Below are 20353 nucleotides of genomic sequence, written 5' to 3' on the forward strand. Positions count from 1 at the left end.
AAACTATAGTAGTGTTTCTGAAGCAAACAGATCAGTTCTACCAGTGCAGGGCAACACTACATGATATTTTCATTACTTTAAAACACTTTCATTTTTTTTTTTGGTGTTACTGTTCCTTTTAGTTGTTGCTGTTAGGTATGAGCAAAATATTTCTCCGCCTTTCGCCCTTGCTACATGTAGAGTCCACAGCTCTGCTTTGGGCTCACTTAGAAAACACTTTTATAATGCAAGTTCTCTATTTTGGATACCCAACCTAGACTCACGCATCTGGGAAGTTATTACTTACGATATTCTTTATCAATCTCAACTTTGGTAGCACATATACATAACTCTGTCTTTCCACACATACTGGTGACATCGAAATTGAGAAAATCCCCTCTCTAACCCAGACCAAGCTTTTTCAGTGATGGACTGACCACAAACGCTTGCGACAATTCGCTAGCGTGAGCACCCGCAGAGACATTGCCAATTTAATAACAGGTGCAGGAGCCAATTCGCTAGTAAACCAGACCCTCGCTAGTGGTCATTCGCGACTTTTCGCTCTGGCTAATGGACGTTACTCTGCGAATTCACTAAAATGTGGATTTTACTGAACGTTACCTCTTTCGCCAGATTTGACTTCGCTACCACAGACCAGGCAAAGTGCTATAAAGCAACTCGATTTCCTCAATCTTCTGTCACTTACATCATATCCTGTGAGCTGATAATGCATCAAAGTTCTAAAAACGCTGGCGACTTTTCCTTTTTTTTTTTTTTTTTTTAAGTGGGATTGGCTGCAAAAGTCCTAACTGACTTTTTTGGGTAAGCGGGTTTTCTCCACACATTTTATAACATATGGAACATTAATTTTACAGTGGGCTCACATGAAGGGCATTATATTAACTCTCTTGTCTTTATTAAGGCTGCCTGGACATGTGTGATATAAACCGGTATCTAAAACCCTTTGCATCAACATTTATAATAAAGACGTCCATACAACTTTGAATTTCCTGTCATATGCAAATTGACCTAAGCGCAAGATCACTAGCGAAGTGTCACTAGGCACAAGAGAACACTAGCGCATATTCGCTATGAAATGTTTGCACTACCGAAGTAACGCTAGCGAAAAGTCACCAGCGTTCGAAGCCTGGGACGAAACTGCGCACTTTATTGAATTAGCATATTCGTAGCGCATTTGCGCCTGGCAAAGTAATGCGATGGGTGCGAAGCGAAAGTTGGCCAAAATTTGCCCGTTAGTGAATCTACCCCAAGGTCATTCATTTTATTGGTTCTTAAAGGACATTCTCTAGTTCACAATCTCAAACCTCATCATTTTTTTGAATGATAGCGCTTAAATGAAATGTCTCCTTATAGGACAATTTCTGTTTTGTACCTTCCGATTAACTCTTCCCCATTACTAACCTAGCCTACATTAAAGCATGAAAAAATGAATTAGGAAAGGGCATCGAGGAGAAACAATAGTATAAGCTCTGGGCAAATCTGAAACATAATGTATAATGCCATTGTGCAATGCTACCTTATGATTTTAGGTTTTGTAAGATTCCTCAAACAAAAAACTCAATAAAAACATACTGAAACAAAATACTGTGTTTAATTTATATCCTATAATTGGTTTCTATGCATCCCATGTGTGTTTGAATTCCTTTACAGAGTTAGTTCCCACCACATCGGCAGGAAGGCAGCTCTATGTGTTCCATGGGAATAAGCTTATATTCCCTTTCAGATTTCCTCCCTCAAGCTACATATTGTGCCCCCATGTCCCACTACTGGGAAAAAGCTTCACCCCTGGAACCCTCAGGTGTAACACTCTGCCCACTGAGAGTATAAGTTGAGCCATGGACCCAAAAACTATGTCCGATATGGCTCCAGACACCCTTCCTTCTCCCAGCAGCCCTGTTCCCTAATGCAAAGTCAAAGGAATGTATTTGATTCTGCTTTTAAGTTGCCCATTTAACCTTTTTTCTTTATAACGATGGCAGAGAGTAACAGCTGTAATGGGTACCTGGGTATTCAGAGTAAAAAGACTTCTGTTGTGGAGAGGGAGCTGTCCAAACATAGGGATGTGGGTGTGTAAACAACAGCACTGACTGTCAAACTAAGATCAAACTGTCAAATGTAGAGGAACCTTGAGATATTTAACAACCTCTCTTCAAAACATCACATTTTCTCTGCAGATTTCCCACAGATACTCAGCAGGGTCACAATGCCGGAAGAAACATTCCTATGGAATCCTAGGCTGGGAACATTACTCCTGCCCCAGCTTACCTTCTCCAGATGGGCAAATACAAAAAATAAAATCTCCCCCTCTTATTATACCCCCTCTCTGCAATGGAAGCCCAGGAACTTTTTATGGTGTTTGTTTGAAACATTCTGGGTTTATCCAAATAAAGCACCCAATTAGATACAGGCTTAAGCTGTTAGTTTCCCACAACCATCAGCCATAGCCTCCCATTCAACACCCATTTGCGTAATGGGTTCCTCTGTACTGTGCATTCCCATGTGCAGGGAAAAAGAAAGGCTGCACCAGAGAACCTGCAACCCAAGTAAAATAAAAAAGGATTGATGGCCATGAGAAGCAGCACTCCCCTTTGCTCTCCCTAACTTTGTGTGTCCTTTAAGAGCAATTGCATTAAAGAGGGACATTGGCCTTTTGCCTACTGAGACTGAAAAATAGAGTTTTTTTCAACAACTTTCTTTTTTCTATTTGTGACTGTTTTTCTAATATTAAAGTTTCCCTTTTCAACCTTCTTTTGTCTTTTTGAATCAGCTCTGGGTGGGTCAAGTGTCTAAGGGTGCAAGTGTCTAAATTGATACATTTAGTTGATACATTTCTTATATTTTTCCCTGCTGAGCAGAATCCCTGAGTTCATTTAAGGCAGCTGTTAGAATTGATACAATAGATGCTAATATTCCACAGATGCTGAAATGTATCAACTAATGTAGCAAATTGTAACATGGAAAGCAATTGAAAACAACTGAAGGCTTTATTTCTGGTGAACAATTTGAAAACAAAAATGTGTTTGGAAGGCGAACAACTCTTTTAAAGAGGATGTAAATCCAAAATTTTGCCTCGTGAAAGAAAATGTAATTATAAGCAACTTCCCAATATACATTCATTCCTCATTCGCATTGGTTTTATAGTAATGGTATTTCTATTTAAAGGAGAACTAAAGCTCAACTAAAGAAGTAGGCTAGAAATATTGTACATTATGTTTTGGGCTTCTGTACCAGCCCAAGGCAACCAAAGTCCTTCAGCAGTAAATATCTGTCTCTCCAAAGATGCCCCAGTAGCTCCCCATCATACAAAACTGTATCTTAGAGATTTGCAAGTTGACCCAAAACCCACCAGTTGGGCTGAAATTTGGGTGATCATTGCGGGTTATGGTTGGGTGCAGGTTTGGTACACTCCTCCACTGCTCTCAAAGCTTCCCTATCTTGGAACCAGAGGCGCACAGAGATGTAGAGTACGGAGCAAGAAGAAATTTGTACAGATTGGGTGTGGGTCCCACAATGGCAACATTTTGTGGGTAAGAGTCGGGTTCAGGTTGAGTTTTCCTGACCCGTATATCACTACCGCATCTGTCTGGCCATCGCTGTTCTCTGGTTCTGTTGTTAGAAACAATGTAACAAGTTAATCTTGCATGCTTCCTCACAGGCCTGGCAATCAGCTGGTTTCTGTAACATGGTATCAAGAATCAGACCTAGAGAACTGCAATGGCCAGACCAACACTGCTTTCAACAGAAATTACTTTTATTCAAAATGGTAAAACCAGTAAGAATGAGGAATACATGTACAATAGAAACCCCATTTTACATGTTGTTTTGTGGTCCAACCTAAATATTGTGCATAATACATTTCCCTGATTTTACATTTTCCTGGATTTTACACCATTTTTTCTGGTCCCCTGAAAAACGTAAAATGGGGGTTGTACTGTATATTGAGAAAATGCTTAGAATTTAATTTTCAGGCACATTTTTATCTTTGTGTTTATAAAGCCTTTTGATGTAAATTGCCCCCCCCCCCTATTCCTTTCATGGAGGAGGCATTTATTTTGAGGATCTTTTCATTAGAATCAATGAAAAGTATTTTGGGAACAGCACAGAGTAATCACAACAGAGGTGGTTGGTCAAAACAAAATCCTTTCTGATTGAAATGTTCAATGTTGCTCTGATGAGGGTGTGACAGGTCCAGACTTACACGGAGTATGAGACAAGTCTAAGAAAAGTGTCCAAATTGCCTGAGTCTGTCTCTCAACCTACTGACATTCCCACCATATTCTTCTCCCACTTCCTTAGCTGTGAGTCTCCAAACAATCAGAATAAAATCCCAAGTTTCGCACTTAATAAGTTATATGCTTACTAGTAACAACACCGCACAACACAGAGTTTGTTTATGGAAACTCCCAATTTGACAAGTCCTCGTAAACACTTTGTTGAGGTTTTTTGTTTCTACATTCTTTTGCTGATCAACAAATAGACTCACCGAATCCAAGAAACACAAGTAGCGGCCACAGCTCTGCAGAATGGCGCGGTTCTTTGCACAGCCAACTGAGCGAGAGAAAATAAACAAATAATTGGTAGAGTTTGACGAGAGAAAGACAACTCCAAAAAACTTACAGTTTTATTGTCCAAGTTCTTATCAGCTCTTCTGAGAAGTTTATTTAATTGCCGATTATGATTACAGAGGCCTATTGCCTGGGGATTGCGAGGAATTGACAGCTTATGACTATCCCGCCGCAGTTGTAAATATGTCAGTTAAATATTGTGCCCTTTCCCAGGACTGCATGTGCATCCCAAACTGCATGTGCTACACATTAGACCCAAGTCACTTCCCCCTGCAAACTCTACTTTGTATTCAGATAGCAGAACTGATGCCAGTACCAAATAAATACATATTCTTGCCATTTATCTTTTGGTTCAGGCCCTCTCCCTTTATTGTTCAGTCTTTAATTCATACCGCTGTCTGGTTGCTAGGGTAAACCAATACATAGCAGCCAGATAGCTGCTGAACAAAAAGCCAAATGAAGACAAAATGCAAATTGTCTAAAAATATCACTGTCAGCATTATTCTAAAACTGTCCTGTAGCGTGAATATGAAACTTATTAAACAAAATATATTTTATATATAGCTGGTGATCGGGTGCTGAGATAATGAACTCTGCAATGTATTCCTGGGCGCTAGGTCAATGAATAATGTAGCCATTTTTTGCTCCCTCAAAATGTTTAAAAATGTTTAACAAATTACGTTTAAAAAATGCAACATAAAACGCTGTGCTGTTAAAATAAAATTTGGCAGCCACTCTGCGTTACTGTGAGAGCCCGCACTGATGACATCATGACATCTGGAATCTATTGTCGCACAAGCAGCATCCGTGAGAGTTCATTAATAAGAGGATATTTTTAGCCCCACGGCCTGTAAAATCACCTGGGGGGCAAACGCTTTCCCAGGGATGAGAGTGAATAGGAAACAGGATGCCCTTGCTTCCCCCAGCATCAGGGATCACTAACAGATAATACTCACATAGATCTCCCTCTGATTAACAGTGAGACTCCAAATTTCTCTCACTCCCACAAATGTATACAGTTTGTTTCCCATGAACCCATTCCACCACAACTTCCCCGCCCCTGTTTCCTCCTACCCGAAAATAAAATAAATACAGGTATTTAGGCTTATTCATGAAAGAAACTCTAAGCCAAAATAAAAAAACAAAAAAACAAATGGAATTTTATAAATTAAATTTTATAAATTAAATATGTGAGTGTAACGAGATTAGGAAAAGGAAAATGGTCAAGTTACATGAAATCTATGGGAATTGTAACATATGAGAAGGGACTGTGGGATAGCAGGTATAGTAGGGAGAGATGGTGATTATAGAAGCAGTGGGGATAATAGTCTCTGGGAAGGGAATGTGGCTGTGGAACAGCAGGTATAGTAGGGAGAGATGATACCTATAGTAGCAGTGGGATAATAGTCTCTGGGAAGGGAGTGTGGCTGTGGGCTAGCAGGTATAGTAGGGAGAGATGGTGCCTATAGTAGCAGTGGGATAATAGTCTCTGGGAATGGGCTGTGGGATAGCAGGTATAGTAGGGAGAGATGGTGCCTATAGTAACAGTGGGATAATAGTCTCTGGGAAGGGAGTGTGGCTGTGGGCTAGCAGGTATAGTAGGGAGAGATGGTGCCTATAGTAGCAGTGGGATAATAGTCTCTGGGAATGGGCTGTGGGATAGCAGGTATAGTAGGGAGAGATGATGCCTATAGTAACAGTTGGGATAATAGTCTCTGGGAAGGGAGTGTGACTGTGGGATAGCAGGTATAGTAGGGAGAGATGGTGCCTATAGTAACAGAGGGATAATAGTCTCTGGGAAGGAACCGTGACTGTGGGATAGCAGGTATAGTAGGGATAGAGATGGTGCCTATAGTTAAAGTGGCCATATATGGGCAGATTAAAGCTGCCGATATCAATCCTTTAGACCAATTCGGCAGTTTATATGCCCGTGTATCAATATCAGGCGTCAATATCTATCAGGAAGGTTTAATTTTTGAGGTGATCGACCCGTTGGAGCCCATTGCTCCTCACTGTAATCCTATCGTTCTGCCCAAGGGCCAAATGTTCGGATTAACCCAATACAGCCCTGCCGTTGGTGGGCATATCAAGGAAAGATCCACTCGTTTGGCAATGTTGCCAAACGAGCGGATCTTCTAGTGTATGGCCAGGAAAGGAAGGGACTGTGGCTGTGGGATAGCAGGTATAGTAGGGAGAGATGGTGCCTATAGTAACTGTGGGATAATAGTCTCTGGGAAGGGACTTTGACTGTGGGATAGCAGGTATAGTAGGGAGAGATGGTGACAATACTTAAAATATGATAATAGCCTCAATGAAGGGTCTGTAGTAGGGATAGATAGTGCCTATAGTAGCAGTGGCATAATAGCCTCTGGGAAGGGACCTGTGGCAGGTATAGTAGAGAGAGATGGTGCCTATAGAAACAGTGGGATAATAGCCTCTGGGAAAGGTCTCTGGTAGGGAGAGATGATGCATATAGTAGCAGTGGCTATAATAGTCTCTGGGAAGGGACTTTGACTGTGGGATAGCAGGTATAGTAGGGAGAGACGGTGACAATACTTAAAATATGATAATAGCCTCAATGAAGGGTCTGTAGTAGGGATAGATAGTGCCTATAGTAGCAGTGGCATAATAGCCTCTGGGAAGGGACCTGTGGCAGGTATAGTAGAGAGAGATGGTGCCTATAGAAACAGTGGGATAATAGCCTCTGGGAAAGGTCTCTGGTAGGGAGAGATGATGCATATAGTAGCAGTGGCTATAATAGCCTCTGGGAAGGGACTGTAACTGTGGGATAGTAGGTATAGTAGGGAGAGATGGTGCCTATAGTAGCAGTGGGGATAATAGCTGCTGGGAAGGGACTATGGGATAGCAGGTTTACTAGGGACAGATGGTGCCTATAGTAACACTGGGGATAACAGTCTCTGGGAAGGGACTGTGGCTGTGGAATAGCAGGTATAGTAGGGAGATATGGTGCATATAGTAACAGTGGGATAATAGTCTCTGGGAAGGTACTGTGGCTGTGGTATAGCAGGTATAGTAGGGAGAGATGATGCCTATAGTAGCAGTGGGATAATAGTCTCTGGGAAGGGACTGTGGGATAGCAGGTATAGTAGGGAGAGATGGTGCCTATAGTCAGAACACACTACAGTTAGTATATTTTAAAGGGAGCTAAACCAATGTTCATCAAATCACACTTCTAATTTAAATAAGCAAAACATTCTGGAATGGCAATACGTATCCCGCCACTCTCAGCCAATGTCTCCATTTTGATGTGGGGAACGTTCCAGAATTGCTTAATATTTCCTCTGCACACGCCAACCTAGGCCCCTTACCCTTTGCCTGACCTATCCCAGCTTCCAAGAAAAAGCACACAGATTCAATATATATATAGCTTAAGGAAAGTGGGGGAAAGCCAATAATCACCATTTTCCCCCCGTCTGGCCATTTTCAGACAAAAACCTTTAAGAATTCCTTATAAAACAATGCGAGTGGCCTTAGCTCATGAGATTTACAGCCTCTGGCACTTAGAGAATGTCTCCTCTGCACGGCCAAAAATTATTCTTTTATTATCGGCTTTTTGGAAGGCATCCCAGGCAGCAGCAGATTAAAGTGAAGATTTTTTTCTCGCAAGGTAATATTTAATGGATGTCTGTAATTCTGTAATGTGGATTTGCAATTAAGTTTTGGGTAAAATTCTCCAACCTGTTCCACTACTCATTACCAAACCAATAGGAATTAATATGAAGTTGCCCCTCCCTTTGCTGCTATAACAGCCTTTACTCAACTGGGAAGGTTGCAACTAGATGCTGGAACATTACAGTTTGGAGATGCTTCCATATAGCCACAAGAGCTTTAGTAATGTTGGGCACTGATATTGGGGATCAGGCCTGGCTCATAGTCTGGGTTCCAATTTATCTTACAAGTTGGGTTAAGGTCAGGGCTCTGTGCAGTCAGATTCTTCCCATCTTAGAAAAACCATTCTGTATAGACCTGGCTTTGTGCATGGGGGGCATTAATGTGCTGAAACAGGACTTCGCCAAATGGAATGAGGCCACTGATCTTCCTGCATGAAACGCGCACTGTCATGTCTGTCTGTCAGTTATTGTTTCCCTTTCAGCAGATGAGGGTAAATAATTTTATTGTATACTGCACTCACAAAATACACAGTAATGTGCAATTGTCATAACAAACCAGAGCCGGTTCAATTATTCTCGTATTATTCTGCCACGCCACTGTTTTCTATAAGTGACAGCGCAAGAAAAACACAGAAAAAAAGAGAGGAATTTGTTATTGTAAAGCGCAAAGCTGCTGCGTGAAGGGAAGTTATAGCTGACATACATGTGCTTTACTATGAATGGGGGTTATGGAACACTCACAAATATTTATTTAAATGTTTTCTTTCCATTACAGACGTGCTGCAATACAAAGTTACAAGGCGAAACTAGAAGGAATCTGGTCGGAACACAGTGCAAATAACGAGACTGGATCGATCCGGCCAAAATACTGTTCCACTTGCGTTATGTAAGCGAAGGCACAAGGATCACTGACTCAAGCATCAAGTATTTTACTTAACAAGTGAACGAACACATTTGCTCAGCAGGGAGTATTTTCCAAGCACTCAAAGCTTCTTAAATTCAGAATTCTAAAAGAAGCAGATGGGTGGGTCAACCTGAATTGCAATTAGTATGAGACCTTGGACCAATAGTAATTTATAGTTTTGGATACTAAGATGAGTGAAATCAAACGCTATATTATCCCTTTAAGGACCACGTGGGTAAGGGGAAAAATGTTGCTTATATAAAGAACCCATTCAGTTCTCAAGTATAGGGTACAGCAGAATAATAAAGAGGTAGAAGAAGAGCGTATAGAACATGTAGCCCTGTAGCATTGTAAATAATGTCATGTGGTAAGTAAAGGTCTATGAGCTATACTGTGATGTGTACTGCCACTCCACATATGGCTGCCAATCATGTGGGAATTGGGTGTTGACACTTTCTATGACTACATAAACCACCAGACTGGATTAGTTGCTTACTATTGAGCATATACAAGCAGGGCCACCTTTTATTGTGCCATTTGTTTCAGCGGAGGCTGCTCTTCCGCTTCTTTATCTGCCAATAACCTGCAGTCTCCAACACTGTGCATCAGCAGACAAAGGTTTCAAATGTCCAATACTCTGATGTCACAGGACTGCAGGATGATTTTCAGATGGCTACGACCTGGCAAACATGCCTGGACAGTCAGGTAGTATGTTTAGAGTTCACTACATCTAACAATCTGTATGGCAAGCTTAAAGGACAAGAGTCATATTCAGTTGGGGAGCCTAATAGTTAGGCACACCCAAGCACACCCTAGGCTGGTGCTATTCTTCACTGAAAAACATGCAGGCCTGGGGTACCTTCTATGGGGCACATGTGCCTCATTCTTTCCCCTGAGTTTCACAGTCTGTACTTGCCCGCAACTAGCTTTTCAATGACATCCATTTAGGGGGTCACTCCACTCTTCTGCACATGCACCACAAGCAACCTCTGGGTAGTTCTTCAAAATGGCAATACCAGGAAGGAAGGTATCTCAGGCTGGTGCATTTTTTAGTGAAGAGGGAGTTAGCAATTATATTCACTGGAGGTTGTTTAGTAGATTGGCACCCCAGTGAATAAAACTTTCTGTTTCCTTTAAATGTCAGGGCCAGTGTAGTCATGGCCAATTAACCCATGGCAGTTCCTCATTAAAGATGATCACCCCTGAGCTATCATTGCACTAGCTTTTGGAAGACAGGAGTAACACAAGATTGAGATCAAGGTGATACAGATACAGGTATGGGAACTTTTATACTGAATGCATAGTGACCTGGGGCTTTCCAGATAACAGATCTTTCCGTAATTTGATTCTTCATACCTTAAGTCTACTAGAAAATCATGTAAACAATAAATAAATCCAAATAGGCTGGTTTTGCTTCCAATAAGGATTCATTATATTTTAGTTGGGATCAAGTAAAAGGCACTGTTTTACTACTACAGAGAAAAAGAAAATAATTTTTACAGGGTTATGGAAGATAACTCATAGTACAAGTTGATGCCCTCTGAGGCAAATTGGAGAGTTTTTTTGCCTTCATCTGGATCAACCAGCAGTTAGGCAGGTTAAAATAGAGTTAAAAGATTGAACTTGATGGACATGTGTCTTTTTTCAACCTAACTTACTAGTCATATGAAAAAATTTGGGAACCCCTCTCAGCCTGCATAATAATTTACTCCACTTTCAACAAAAAAGATAACAGTGGTATGTCTTTCATTTCCCATAAACATCTGAGTACTGGGGTGTTTTGTGAACAAAGATTTTTAGTGAAGCAGTATTCAGTTGTATGAAATTAATTTAATTAAATGTTGTAATTAATTAAATCAAATGTAAAAAACTGGCTGTGCAAAAATGTGGGTAACCTTGCAATTTTGCTAATTTGAATGCATGTAACTGCTCAAATCTGATTACTGGCAATACCAAATTGGTTGGATTAGCTTGTTAAACCTTGAACTTCATAGGCAGATGTGTCCAATCATGAGAAAGGGTATTTAAGCTGGCCAATTGCAAGTTGTGCTTCTGTTTAACTCTCCTTTGAAGAGTGACAGCATGGGATCCTCAAAGCAACTCTCAAAAGATCTTCAGTATCATGGTTTAGGGGAAGGCTCGAAAAAGCTCAGAGGTTTAAACTGTCAGTTTCAATTGTAAGGAATGTAATCAGGAAATGGAAGGCCACAGGCACAGTTGCCGTAAAACCCAAGTCTGGCACGCCAAGAAAAATACAGGAGCAGCATAAGCGCAGCATTGTGAGAATGGCTACAGACAACCCAAAGATCACCTCCAAAGACTTGCAAAAACATGTTGCTGCAGATGGTGTATCTGTACATCGTTCTACAATTCGGAAGAAGAACAATGCAGAAGAAGAACACTGCATTCCAAGAAAAACACCTGTAACCTACTGTCAAATTTGGTGGAGGTTCCATTATACTGTGGGACTGTGTGGCTAGTTCAGGGAATGGGACCCTTGTTAAAGTCAAGGGTCAGATGAACTCAACCCAATATCAGAAAATTCTTAAGGATAATGTTATATATGTTACATAAGGATAAATATTCCCCTGAATTGAATATCATTGAAAGTCTGTGATGATTTGAAGCAGGCTGTCCATGCTTGGCAGCCATCACATTTAACTGAACTGGTGAGATTTTGCATGGATGAATGGTCCAAAATACCGCCATCCGGAATCCAGACACTCATCAAAGGCTATAGGAGGCGTATAAGAGGCTGTAACATTTGCAAAAGTAGGCTCAACTAAGTATTGATGCAATATCACAACATCCAAATTTATGTACCGGTCTAATTTTCTTGTAATTCATATTGCATATTTTCTGTTAATCCAATAAACTTTATGTCACGGCTGAAATACTACTGTTTCCATAAGGCATGTTATATCTTAAAAGGAAGTTGCTACTTTCAAAGCTCAGTCAATGATAAACAAAACTCCAAAGAATTAAGAGGGGTTCCCAAACTTCTTCATATGACTGTATGTTACTATGTTACAAATTTGAATTATTTGGATAAAACAGAGTCTATGGAAGAAGGGCTTTCCGTAATTTGTAGCTTTCTGTATAACGGGTTTGCGGATAATGGATCCCATACCTGTAATAAAATCCCTAAACTGCCCAGATTCTTGGAATCAGATTTGGTATGTGGGGAGATGGCAGCAGCCCCCACTCATAGAACACCCTACAATCTCTATGCCTACTGGGCTTGCTGAAGTTTCTGCATGGGAAAACTACAAATTCTCTAATGCCCCCCCCCCCAAATGCAGACACACAGGGGATTCAGATTTCACAGATACGATCACTGCAATAATATTTGTATTTGCAACAAACTAATTAAACTTGTAGCACATCTGGTGCGGGTCTGGCTAACATGCCGGGAGCAGCTGGACCTGACAGCTTCCATCTCACTAATGGATCTCGCCCCACAGAAACGGCTTAGAGAAAACTCTCCTGGCTGCACCCAGGACAGGGGAAATAACTGTATATCAGTGGGGCTCCTGCCTTTGTTTGATATTGGTTTGAGGTGGAAATAAATTCCTGAGTTTGGGCCAAAAGCTGTGGTTTCTGTTAGGATTTGTTACATTTGTGAAACAGAAAAAAAATCTTGTTACTATGGCGGCAGCCCGGAAAATGTCATTTCCAGCACAATATTAACATTCCTCACTTCAGAATGAGGGAGAGGGATCCCATATTTTAGCAAAAACCCTGTTTAAACTTTTTTTCTCAAATAAACACAAATCCCATTTAGTAGCCGGAGATACAGTGAAAGAATGTGCCAATCTGGCTTGTACTGAATTTATTAGTGTCCCACGAATCAGAGGGGGTGCAAGTTGGGACACCAAAACACACAACAAATAGTGGTGCTAAATGCGCATTTTGGGTACACATGAACATGCAAAGTATTTTTAAAGTGGTTCAAATAAATGGGAACACTTGCTGCCACATTGGCCTGCATTTTTTGAAGGAAAAGAGAATCCTTTTGACTTTTTGCTCTTAAACAAACATGACAAGAAGCCTCATTTATGAATGCAGGGCTAAGAGCAAAGTTTTTTTGCAACCCAAAAGAACGGCTCTGGCAGTTGCGGCCACTGATGCAGAAGCTTTACCTTTAGGGATAGTGTCAATGTGTGATCAGTTTTGCATCAATTTATGCACTGTGCACTTGTAGAATTGTAAACGAGGCCTGCTTTCCAGATCATTGTCCAGCTTTGCCACTCAGTTGGGCTGATCCTATTGCTTAGCCCCAGGTTGGCAGTGTCTACAGTCCATGTACAGCCAGCTTTGCTCATCATGGTTTATGCCAGTTCTCAAGCTTTAAACGAGCCCGAGAAACACATGTGTAAAGCCTCAGCCAAAAAAATTTGTAAACAAAGAAAAAAAAAATTGGTATCCATTTTAATGCCAAAATTAGCTTTTCCTAAAGTTTGACAAATGTGGCCGTTACCCAGCGCAAGCGACATGTGGGAATGTTTAATAAGGGAATGGGTTCAGGGAGGAAGGGGGTGGTGTCTGTCAGTCATCAAATTCGGCTCTCACGCATTTAAATACATAATGTATATACAGAGTTTATGTTTTTGCTGGAGAAAGGATCTGCATTCCCTGATTAATAGCCAGGAGGGAGAAATTCTGCTAAAAGGAAATTTACATTGGAATAAAGCGCCTTGTCATACAGAGTTCATCATTCAAGCAGAAATGGCTTCTCCTTAGTAATGTATGGGTCAAGCAAAATTTGACCCACACTAGACCCTAACCTGCTGCTCCTCTACCTGCACCCGACCCTAACCTGGTGCGTCCCCCTCTTTATATACCCGCTTCCGCCATGCCCTGCTGTGACATCACGAAAGGGGCCAGGGCCTGCGCAAGTTTAATGTCCTCATGGATTAACAGAAAAGCCATAATTATACCGAATGTTAAATTAGTGAACTTACTACTAAAAAAAGACTCCTTATTACAATGCTAGAAAAGTACTGAGGTCCAGCCCACTGCTCAAGTCCCTCCCCATGTAAGTTGCCATCACTGTTTTGGCCCAGCATACTGCTTGAGTTACATCAGTGATCCCTATCCATTGGCTTGCGAGCAACATGTTGCTCACCAATCCCTTGGATGTTTCTCCCAGTGGCCTCAAAGCAGGTGCTTATTTTTCAAGACCTGGCTTGCAGGCAAATTTTGGTTGCATAAAAAACAGGTTTACGCCAGAGCCTCCTGTAGGCTGGCAGTCCACATAGGGGCTATCAAATAGCCAATCACAGAATTTATTTAGAGCCACCCAGGAATATTTTTCATGCAAGTCTTGCTACATTTTCATGTGGCCCGCGTGTATAAAAGGTTGGATATAAACCAAGTTACAGACTTCAGCTCCTTCCCCTATGAGCTGTCATCAGACTATTCTATTCACACCCATATGTGTTCTATTCCCACCCACTACCTAAGTTACAGACACCCTAAAAAAAGCCATACACAACCCAATAAACAAGGTATCATACGAGGGGAGCAGCAGTGGGGAGCGCCGTTACAGGGAGGTAGATGTAACTTCCGGTCACCAGACAAAAGTGCCGGTCTGGTACGGCATTAGACAATTTTGCCATAAAAGTATTTTCCCAAAGCATTAACATTATCTATCTGATCCCCCATATTCTGCTGAGGGGGGTGCCATATTTGTATAGCATTGGTCTGTTAGCATTAGAATCTCTAACTGTTGCGAAGGGACAGTCAGGTTGGCAATATAATCCAGTTTAGTAACAATTAATTACAAAAGCAGACCTCTCTGCATCAAGCAATCAACATTACCTATAGGTAACTTTTAATGCACATTAGTATTTTGAAGAGTAGTTTTTTTAGTGTCAATATCACTTTACGTTGCCATCAGAGTGTTTGGGTAACCAACTACTTGTTGCTCCCTCTGTAAACAGACATCACAGTGTTCTAGTCTCACACACTGCCTTAGATGCCCAGTCACTGTTATTTATCAGGTGAGCTGCCATCAAATGTACAATAAAAGTACTAATTTTAACACTCAGTTACATACCTCCTCTTGGCTGGGTAGAACTATGGCTGCCAACAATGACAGCGATGCCTTGTTTTTCCAACCTGTCTCTCCAATCTTCTATTTTCGGAGCAGTGCCATCCTGTAGAAGAGGTATAAATATAATACATGTATCAGTTACTGCCAAGAATGAACTGCTGTACATGATGAACATGCTACAAGTGCATCATGTCCAGGAGGAGTTCTTGGGCCGTCTTTATATGGAAATATGGCACCCATGACTGCCATTACACATATAGCACTGACTGATGCCTTTGGAAGAAAACATAGAGCTCTGGAATAGGGTTACATTCAAGAGTACTCAATCAGTTGCCAACATCTTGCTCACCTCTCAATTCTACTTCATCAGCTAATTTTCTATCAACTGCCGCAAAGCAGGGGCAAGTCCCTTTGGTTCAAATCACAAATGTACTACCAACGAGAGGGACCTACAGGCTAGTACTCTTCATGGGGTTTACAAAAACTTTATTTGGGAATCCCATTAACTTTTCTGTTGTGGTTTCTACATATTTGGGAGCTCTGGGCAGTGGGTGATGACTATAGGTCCTTTGGGTTTTTATGTGTTCTATTGAAAACTTTACAACAGAATATTAACATAACTTAGACTTAAATTTCACCCAATAACATTACAATCAAGACGAACCAAAAATCACCAGAAGTAAACTCATAACTGAAGGGAGATAGAGGCCTGGTTTTGATATCAGGCCCTGCAACTGGGGGGAGAGGGGGGGGGGGGGTGATGGCACTGGAAGACAATCATAATAAGTAGGAGTGGCAATAAGTTTTTTTGCCTCTCAAGTTCCTGTGCCCAAGTCAACACCAGCTGGTGTTGACTTGGGCACAGGAACTTGAGAGGCAAAAAAACAGGGCAAGGCCCAGATACACTGGAATGCATAGGACTTTAGATTAGATCTATTGGTCAATATCAACTATAAGGCCCTGCAAACATAGATAGATTGCACTGGGATCAATACATTTTTTTTAACCTGGTCGATCAATTTCCTGACAGATGTCGGATGAAAAATCGTAAGATGTCGGATGAAAAATCGTAAGATGCACGATCTTTCGATTCCCACTAACCTCACGATAATTTGACGGATTGGTCGGATTGCACTGAAATTGATCGTTCATCAACAAAAGATCTTTGCGTCTATGGGGACCTTAAGGGTCTGATGAGAGAGCTCAACTGAAATTGTTGCCCCTATGTATGTGTGTTTCCCTGAAGGACGCCAACCTGAAATTCAAGTCTTGATGTTCATGAGCATGAACAAAAGTAAATGAGGGAATGTCAATGCTACAGGACAAACTCTGCTCATTCAAACTGTATCTCACATCCTTGAAGTGCTCTCAGGGAGATAAAGTCAACATGTTAAGAGCCACCATTATAGGCACTTGCCAGAAAAACAGTTGTTTTCCACAGAGACTTCCAACAAGATAAATATATTTGGACAAAAGAAACCCGTATTTATAACAGAACAAGAAGACATGAATAGGGAGAGAGTAGTCTCTTTGTACAAAACCAGGTATTTGTACACCTGATGGAACTCTTAACTACCTTACTGGCATCATTGTAGATGGAGACCTCCAAGCAGCCATCAAAATCTTGCTGTGCGACAGACTCCAAGCACTCATCGAGCCAGGCCTCGGCATTGTACACGGGGAGGATGATGGACTACAAAGAAACAAATATAAACCCTAGTTAGTGACTTTTAATGGAAAGAATCATTGCAAACACAATTACTGGCGACCCAAGGAAACTATTGCACATGGTGGCTTTCAGTAGTTTATAGTTCCTTTTTGATTTAATTTTTTTTCCTTGCACAAATAAGTTTTCTGCACAAACACAGAGCTTTTTCAGCAGGATGTTGAGACAATGTACATCCTTCACAGGTCGAGGAATCCATCACACGCTACAGTAAGCTCAACCATTGGCTCTGGCTGGACAATATCAACTGCAGTGAGCAGACAGGAGTCGGAGACTACAATTTAAGCCAAGAATTCCACTAAAAATATCCCCACTTCAGCTCATATTAACCTTTACAGCATATAGCAAAGGCAGGTTTGGGCTCGGCTTTGTGGAAGGGATGTACAAATTCAGGGGAAGTGGGATATGTGGATAAGACTGGTAGAAAAAAAAGGCAGACCGACAGACATGCCCTGTTACTAACTCTGCTGAAATATATAATTTAAGCAGTGGATGAATACAGGTATGAGGTCTATTATCTGAATAACAACCCGTGGTTTGCATGAAAGACATGAAGATGAATAGGAAAGGGCCCCATATAGAAAAAGTTGATTTTTGCCATTTAAATGCTTTTTAGTAGCCTTAAGGCATTATGAAGAGATCCCTTATGCTAGGTAACCACCATATCCCAAGCATTCCTACATTATAAACCTAGCCATATATCAAAAGAGTGGTTTGTTTTGCAAGGTCACCAACAAGCATGCCAAACTGATTTGCCACAGAACATGGGTGGCCAAATCAGGCTGATCGAACTGTTTTATCCCTCTGGCTAACAACCGGACTCATATTATAAGCCTATGGACACCATTGGGAAAGCACTACATCAATGAGCTTATGTGGGTCATACCAGATATCTCACTACGCCAGATAGCAGGTGGGCAGGCCATCAGGAGAACCCATAGAGCTGGCAACTCACTCTGGAGGGGCAGTTTTTATCGGCCCATGTATGACCACCTTCAGTGGACTTACAAATAGATTAAGCAGGATCTTCTCTATTTATACTCCTCCTTAAAGGAATGGACATTACAGCATAAAACACAATATTTGGTGTTGTGTAGGGGACACACAATGTAGTTGGCACAGACGGCACTGAGGTTTACTGAACAAACTGGCAGTTACTCATTGCTCTCTAATGCAGCTTCTCACTAACTGCCAGATCTGCTTCCCTTTGTCACAATCACCTATGAGAACACAACGAAGTGCAATTCTCTATAGTGTGGCTATGGAGTCCATTAGTAACATGCCTAAAGAAACAATATATTGACGTATTTCTGTTTATGAATTATAACAACTGGATTACATTTGCCCCCCCGGGGTTTTACTAGCGAGAGGGGAATATACATTTGCATTGGGGATTTTATCAGCAATAAATTAAAGCCGGGCTGCATATTTGGAACATAATTTGAGCAGATCCCAGAAATGGTCATATCCCCCCTCCTGCCCGGCGACAATGAAATCTGATTTCTTAATTTTTGTTTTGAAAAAGCAGAGAGAAGACAAAATGTGTGTGGGGGGGGGGACAGCTGTTTCTTCCATTGTGACCTGTGGATAATCCCGTATGACCCAAACATGCACTCAGTGTGCAGGCTTAGAAATACTGAAGTTTATCGCACATCTCGTTACAGCTGCCAGATGCCAAGAAAACAATATTTACAAAATGAAGGTCACAAAGGGAAAAATATACAATTGACAGAAATGTAACCAAATCTGGGCAGTACGGTGCGATTTGTACGGCTGCAGCTAAACGAAACAGTTCATTCATCAAGTGCAGTGGAGGGTGCAAAGTGCAGGAAACAGGGCAATGCACCATTTTCTGCGCATTGCACCCTGGAATTTAAAAAAAAAATGCTGCACTTCTCTGGTCCAACATGGAATGAAGAGACAAGCATTTCCCTGACGAATACAGCACTGTCCCCTATCCATCTGCTAACTGGAGCACCATTTAGACACACAAGTTAGGAAGCCCAAAGTTTCCTTATGAGGCAACTTTGACGACTTTAAAAAGCCAAATCGACACATATGTTTCCCCACCAGCGATTTACATTATTGCTGGTGGGAAAGCATTTGCAGAAGATTAGGCACCTGTAATAGAGGAGATTTTTAATCTTTTAGTGTGTCATAGCCCTAACAGGGGATGTACTATAAATCCAAAACCAAAATGTTGCCTTTAACAAGACATTCTAGACAACATCTCAATATTCATTTATTTATCATTCTCACTGGGTTTATAATTACATGCAAATGTTATTGCTACTAAAAGCAGTGCCTGTCCATTCCTTTCTGCACTGCTAGTTCTGACTTTTTGTTTTAGCAATGTTGCAAAAGTCAGCTCTCCTTTAGCAAAGACTGGTTTATGTAACACTGTTTCAAAAGTCAGAGCCAGCAGTGCAGGATAGGACAAGCAAACACTGCTTTCAGTAGCAATGACATTTACACTTAACTTTACATAATGAATGAATATGGGGAAGTGAATGAGAATTACAGTTCTTTTCATTATGCAAGATTTCATTTTCGGTGTGAATTCCCCTTTAACCAGAGAAACTGTTCTCTAATTAAAGGGCCAGTGGAACCATAAGAGCTGAACTCCATGGGAGACTTTGTTGGATTGTGGCAGATTGACAAACCACTTCCGACAAGTCGGATGCAGTCTCGTGGGTCAAAATATAATAGGACTGATACAAAGATCTGATGGGTAAACTACAGGGAAAACTTTGGCAACTATGGCGGTCGTATGCGAACCCCATTTGTTTTACCATATGTTTTATTTCATTTCAGAATCCATGGTAACACGACGAACTTACCACTTCAGGCTGCTTCTTCCTTCCCATTCCCTCCCCCGGTTCTCGTACCTCTGGATTCTCCATAGGACCAGGCTGCAAACACAAACACACAATCAGCAGGAAGCTGCTATAAAAAACAAATCGAATGGTTCATTTACATATGCGTTACGTTTATTAACAGCTTTGGGAATGAACTCCAGACGCACTACAACTTATCACAGTGGGGAGAGGGGTGTATTGCTAACATTGACAGTTACCAATAGCAGCGAGTATTAAAATACAGCAAAGATCTAACTGGTTATATAGGATGACAATATCTGTAGTTCCAGGCCTGGATTTGTGGCAAGGCCCCAAAGGCCCAGGCCTAGGACGGCAAGAGTTCAAATAGAAGCTGTGTAGATCCGCGCTCTGCCTAGTAAACCTTTCCCATTTGCATGCATCAATCCTCTCACATAGATGTACCAATCATCCCAGGATATCCACTTTTAACTGAAAGAGAGGAGAGCACTCAAATGCAGATTAACTGCTTGTGATTATTTATTATTCATGCTGCTTTACACGACATGTTTCGGGTAAGTGTTGCCCTTTCTCAAGTGTAAACATACAGGTACACAGTGGACCTTTTAAACACACCCCTCACACCCATGTG

General features: G+C 41.3%; 1 protein-coding gene across 1 annotated transcript in view; it reads right to left on the reverse strand.

Annotated features, from left to right (window-relative positions):
* LOC108701172 (UDP-GlcNAc:betaGal beta-1,3-N-acetylglucosaminyltransferase-like protein 1) overlaps positions 1-20353 on the reverse strand; it is a 120998-nt gene that overhangs the window by 98071 nt on the left and 2574 nt on the right. The window contains exons 2-5 of the mRNA XM_041577036.1: positions 19726-19797; positions 16736-16852; positions 15163-15262; positions 4484-4548 (exon numbers count right to left, since the gene is read on the reverse strand). Of these exons, the coding sequence (XP_041432970.1) occupies positions 4484-4548; positions 15163-15262; positions 16736-16852; positions 19726-19788 (345 nt within the window). The 5' untranslated portion in view covers positions 19789-19797. The remainder of the gene's footprint in view (positions 1-4483; positions 4549-15162; positions 15263-16735; positions 16853-19725; positions 19798-20353) is intronic.

This window comes from Xenopus laevis, chromosome 9_10L, assembly GCF_017654675.1.
Source record: "Xenopus laevis strain J_2021 chromosome 9_10L, Xenopus_laevis_v10.1, whole genome shotgun sequence".
NCBI lineage: Eukaryota > Metazoa > Chordata > Amphibia > Anura > Pipidae > Xenopus > Xenopus laevis.